The sequence below is a fragment of the Gossypium raimondii genome, chromosome 12, assembly GCF_025698545.1.
Source record: "Gossypium raimondii isolate GPD5lz chromosome 12, ASM2569854v1, whole genome shotgun sequence".
Taxonomy (NCBI): Eukaryota; Viridiplantae; Streptophyta; class Magnoliopsida; order Malvales; family Malvaceae; genus Gossypium; species Gossypium raimondii.
Window position 1 is genome coordinate 44,284,848 of NC_068576.1, and position 6,223 is coordinate 44,291,070.

At 30.7% G+C, this 6,223-nt stretch overlaps 1 protein-coding gene across 1 annotated transcript; it reads left to right on the top strand.

The window, feature by feature from the left end:
• Positions 1 to 2,085: 2,085 nt before the first annotated feature.
• On the top strand, positions 2,086 to 3,295 carry LOC105764366 (hypothetical protein). Its single transcript, XM_012582903.2, has 2 exons — positions 2,086 to 2,771; positions 2,947 to 3,295. The coding sequence occupies exons 1-2, from the start codon at positions 2,540 to 2,542 to the stop codon at positions 3,129 to 3,131; spliced, it is 417 nt and encodes a 138-aa protein (XP_012438357.1). The 5' UTR covers positions 2,086 to 2,539; the 3' UTR covers positions 3,132 to 3,295.
• Positions 3,296 to 6,223: the final 2,928 nt, after the last annotated feature.

The window sequence follows — 6,223 nt, forward strand, 5'->3', positions numbered from 1 at the left end:
ATTTTTAGTGTAGTATGCATACAATATTATCCCCATCAATTGTATATATATACTATTATTTGAGCCCCAACCGAGTTGGTGTAATGAGTTAACAGACACCAACTCGATTAGAGAATTTATGAAAATATCTTTCATAATTAAAATTAGTTGTATTATTCAACTGTACTTTAGTCTATTTAATTTTTAAAAAACTAATAAAAATTTAACCTATGGTAAGATTTAAACTCGTAGTATTTACTTGAATAAAACATTAATTTTATCACTAAACTAAGACTTGATTTTACATAATATTTAGGTTTTGGTTGTATTATGTATACAATATTATCTCCATCAATTGTATATCTACCCATCGACTCTGAAAATCTACAAAATGACTATTTATAATTAAAAATATAAAAACAATAAATAATAAAAGTTTTCACTTTTTGGGGAGAACACCCTTTTTGTATAAAATCTTGTTTATTTATTTTATTATAATTTTTATTGGTGTGGCACACTCCTCCGTATACAACACAACACTGTAAATTATTGTAAAAAAGTAGGTGATTTTGATGGTTGTTGATGATTTGGTTTTGGCTCTTCCTCTGTTGGTGTTCTAATCGGTCTAGTGGCGGCATGCATGTTAGGACAACCTCATCTCTAGTGCTCTCTTCTCTCCCCCCTAGTTTGCTGGTCAAAATTGGCTATTAGGTAGGCTTAGGCCTTATGCTTTCCTTTATGCTATAAGTGGCCTTTTTTAATGAATGTCTTGAATAAAAGAAATGTAATATTTTGCAGAAAATTGTTATACGGTTTTAATTATTAGTCAACATCTTCTTTTAACTCAAATTAATCGGAGAAAATACAATAAAAATTAAAATTAAGAGAGGGGTAAAAGACACTTCCCCCTTAGGTTTAGAGTAAAATACACTTACCCACTTACCCCATTGATATTATTTATTTATGTATTTTCTTTTCGTTTATTCACTTTTTCAGTTTTAATTACAAAATAATGGAAATTTAATTACATATTAAAGTGTTATAAAATTAAATGTATTTGACTTTTCATAAAAATATTTGACTTCAATTAAAATTAAGTATTTTACATTTATATTTAATTCAGTTATATATTGAATTTGTGATGAATTGAATTAGAGTTGGTTCAACTCTCAATATATTCATATTTTTATTTTAAAATTAAAAATATATATATCCTTAAATAATATAACTTATTTTAAATATGAAAATATATTTTAGTAATTTTCTTGATTGAGTTGGTATCGATTGACTTGTAATATCAACTCAGTTGGGGTTTAAACAAAAGTATAAATTAAGAATTTAGGGTGCATTTTTACATGATATAACAACTATAAGAAAATGTAGTAGTCGAGGCAAAGTTTAAAAAATTTGAAGAAGTGAAATTAAGTTGTATATTTTATAATAGTAAAAATGTAATTTTATTATTTTAATAGCCTATATTTTTATAATTTTTAAATGATTAAATTAAAATTTTATCACTTGGGGAAAATTTATCATTATTAATTTAAAATTTTATAAATTATAAATAGGTTAAAAAATTATATTTTAAGGAGAACAAGAGCCTTGCCAGTTCTTTTAATTTCACCATTGGTAGTAATTATACCCTCTTTTTAGATACGTTTATCTTAAGTTGGTGTAAAAACAACAATGACATGAGAGAAAAAATAAACTAAGCGTAGCGTAATCCAAACTCATCCTTAATGCGTTTGAAATAGACTAACAAATTAAAATTTTCAAACCAAAGCTTAAAAGCCATCCAAATATATTTAATTATAATACAAGGATTTCATCAAATTCAAAAACAGAAATGTGTAATGAAGAGAATTACATCAAATCCAATATTAAATTGTATCTTAATTATTTCAATATGTAGTAAAGAAGTTTACCAAAAATAGAAATAAACTAAAAGTAAAAGAAGGTTAATGAGGAGCCACGTGTGATGCAATGAATGAAGGGGTTGGTGGGCGTAAATTAGCAGCCCCTAGTCCCAAAATCAGAACTTTTGGGGGGGTCATAAAAATCACAGCCTTTAATGCGCCCTCCTTCTTTTCTTATATAAATATCCTCCCAAACTCTCAACGGACTCAATCGCCTGGCTCTTCTTTTTCCTAACTGCGCAAATTCCCCCTCCTTTTTTACCAATTCTGCAACACCCGGAACTTGTTTGTCTTTTTCTTCTTTATTTTTTTAGATTCAAGACGAATTTTTGTGAATGGTGGAAACAATTCGGATTTCTAGTAATTTCATGCTCTCCCTTTGTAAATCGAGGGCGAGCACCCTTTTCTCCGTTTCTGCAGTCTCTGTTTTCGCATTTGGTTCTTGTAAAGCTGGCTGGTATTACCGCTGCCTTGGCCTTGACCCACAAATCCCTTGCAATCTCCGCCCATAACCCAGATTTCTTTAAAATCTAAGAAAAACAAAATAAACCCATTGTTTCTGTTTTTCTTTTTCTTTTTTTTTCAAATCTCGGTTTTTTGGTGAAATATTCGCTCATTTGATTGTTTTATTTTGATTAAAAAAAATGGTGCTTTACAAGCAGAAGAAGAGCCAGGGTCCTAAGGGCAACAGGCTGTTGGTTAGCATCACTGTTTTGGGAAGTGCTGGGCCGATCCGTTTCGTTGTTAACGAAGAAGAGCTGGTTTCTTCTGTTATAGATACTGCTTTGAAAGCCTATGCTCGTGAAGGTCGGCGCCCGGTTCTAGGATCCGCTATCAGTGGTTTCTTCCTTTATTGCCCCAGTGCTGGATCAGATGGTAAGTCGATTGAGATCCCTCTTGATCTATCTCATGAAATTTCGTCATTAATTTCACTTCAATCATACGAATGAAAATTTCCCTCTATTTTATTGGTGAAGTTGTACAAGTCAAAATCACCTGGGTTTCTAATTAATAAAACTCATGTTGTTGGGTTATTGTATTGTAATTGCAGCACTGAATCCATGGGAGACAATTGGATCACAAGGGGCAAGGAATTTCATTTTGTGCAGGAAGCCAAGCAATGAGAAAATGGAAGATGATGGAAGATCAGCAAACTCAGTTACTGGGAAAGGAAGTGGGAATTGGAAGGCATGGATCAACAAATCACTCAATCTTAAGATTTCTTCCCATTATTAGATAATTCTCATACCCTTTATCATCGTGTGCTTCTTGGGCTAGCTTTACTTTCAAGCTAAGGACTTGTACAATGGATATGACCATTTTAGAATCTTGGTTATCATCCATGGGATGTTTATTCAGGAATAAAATCAAGCTGTTATTCGGTGTTTTTGCTTTGAAAAGTGTTGCATTCTGTTTGAAACCAATATTCCAATTTTTGAGTTGAGCCGTTTACTCGTTGATTACGATTTGAGTTTTTAGATATGAGGTTTCAGCAAGGTAGATCAATCAATCTCAAATTCTTATCTAATCATATACAATATTCAAATCCAATTAGGGTAACCAAATGTTTGGTTAATTATTAATCGAAATAAATTATTTAAAAATATTCAAAAAACTATAAAATAAATTATTTTATTTTATTAAAAATTAAAATAAAATTATTTAAAAAATCTAAATTATCATATTTATCTTTCATCCAAATTTATTCAACATAATACAAAATATTATATTAAGAAGATTAAAACTAAAAAAAAATTTTAAAAATCAATTATTATATTCTATATTTAAATCTACTAATTTATCACATTTTTTTAAATATAAATTTAATATTTATAAAATTTATCAATGAATCTTCTATATTTAATTTTTCAACATTCAATCAAATACACCTTAATTTATAAATATATAAATATTTCTAATGACTTGCATTTTATCTACAACTAGTACTGTTTTGTATTGGGTTAATTTAATTTTTGACAAAATTTTCATAAAACCTCTAGAATTTTGAAAATTCAGTTTAAAGTTGTTAAAAATGATAGTTAGTGTTCCCTCTCCAAAGTATTAGAATAAAAGTTGAAGTAAAAAATTGTAGACTAATGGTGAGTTTGGATGGGCGGCGCATTTACCTGCAGCTAGCGTAAAAATAGCGGTGGCGGTGAGATTAGATACTGTAGCGATACTGTAGCATGAGACAAAAAATAAGCTAAACGCATCGCATCGCATCGCACCGCACCCAATCGCCCATCCAAACCCACCCTAAAACTTTAAAGATTACTTTATTTAATGGTTATGCTTATTATGTTATTTGAGAAAATTCAATTAAGAATAGAAATATGTTGAAGAGTAAGTACATGCTTTTTGTTAGACTTTCTATATTTTTAAACTGGCCTTTATTTTCAGGGTTATATCTTTTTATTGGTTTTGGGCGTTGAAAGAGGGAGAGTAGAGGTGATCATGGGTTGGGCTACCCAGTTCGACCAGACGGCCCGCCTGAAAATGGGAAGGTTCGTGTAAAAATATAGGCTCGAAATATGGGTTTGGGCAAAAAACGAGGCCCGTTTAGAAAACGGGCCGAGCCTCAGGTAAAACTTTTTGGGCCCGGGCCCGGCCCGAATTATATATTAAATATATATTTTTATTTTTAATCAAATATACTTTTTAATCAAATATATATTAAAGATATACTTTTTTGGTGTTATAAAATTTAATATGGGCCGGGCCGGGCTCGGGCTTAACAATTTTCTTTCGGGTCGAGCCTAGAAAACAGGCCTAAATTTTTGTCTGGGCCCGACCCGACCCATGATCACCTCTAAGGGAGAGACCGCACACCTCTTTTATCTTTTTGTTACACACATTACTTTAGGCACCCATTATCATTGTTTTAGTTTCTTCTTTTTTACTTTTTTCTTTAGAATAAAATTTTCTTCCATTATTCTTTGATTATTTTGGTGTTAATTTGTGAGATCGGGACCACTTTTTAAACCTTTATTATATCAATATTTGCTTCTTTTTTTCAGATTACGATAAAGATAGGATCTTCTTTTATCATAGTTTTTGGCATCGCTTTAATAAGGATTTTTGTTCGATGTTTTAAACAATACACTATCGATATTTTACCGAAGCATAATTTTGTATGGTTTGATTGGGTGCGTAGTTGGGTGACACCATGGGATTAAGTGATTTAATTTAAATGGTCCATGTTGTTGAGATCATTAATTAAAGTCAGGTTCTTCTCATTTTGCAAGGCTGCCAAGGAATTAAATTGTAAGAGCTGCTCTTAAGGTTGTTCAATTGACAAGGGTTAATTGTCGGTGATAAGAGCAGTGTAACATTATCGAATTAAGTTGTTGAGCACGAGAAGACCAAACCAGAATTTGGAAAAGAAGAACTAAACATATTAGAAACCGCGCAAGAACATGAGAAAATAAAGCGCAAGTATAAGAAAAACAATCAATTTTGAGAATAAAGAAAGTCTCATCAAAATATGCGATCTTGAGGGCAATGCAATCAATCCAAATTATTGATTGTTTCTTGATTTGAAAAAATGAACAATAAGAATACGTTAGAACTAGAAAAACTGAAATTAACAAGAAAAGAAAATATATAAAGATATGTCTTATGAAACCCTTTGAAGAAGAATTCCAACAAACACCATCAATGACTCTAATCTACCCTTTAAGGTCGAACCCTTGAAGAAACCAACTTAAAGAATTGTATTGAATCAAATAGTTTTGGTGGAACTAAACTTTTTTATTGACTAAGAAATATAAAACTTCTAAATAACTTAAGATACTTAAAAATATCCTAAAATTTGAAATAAAAAATAATAAAAAATTAAATTTTAATTAATATAATATTGTGCTCATATATAATCAAAATTAAACCTTAAAATCGAACTCAATATGATTTAAACTCAAAATAAAAGCTCGAAACTCATAATTTCCCTTAATAATCTCATCAAGAAATTCTAATCACCCAGTCTTCACTAAAACAGTCATAACTTGAGCTCCCGAACTCGCAATCAGAATCAAGCGATTCAAAGTGCGTTTCGAAGCTAATAGATAGAACTTCAATCATTACCAAATATCTTAACCTACAAATGCCTCAGTTTAAGTCGACTGATCTTTTGAGCTTGAAAAACAACTTCTATGAATTTAAGTTAAAATTTACCCCATTCATGCATGTATTGTAACACCCCAAACTCGGCCTAAACGTTATGGTCGAATCTGGCGATGTCACATTGTAACACCCCTTACCCGTATTCGACGCCAGAATAGGGTATGAGGCATTACCAAAACACATACATTTATAAACGTATTAAACTGAGT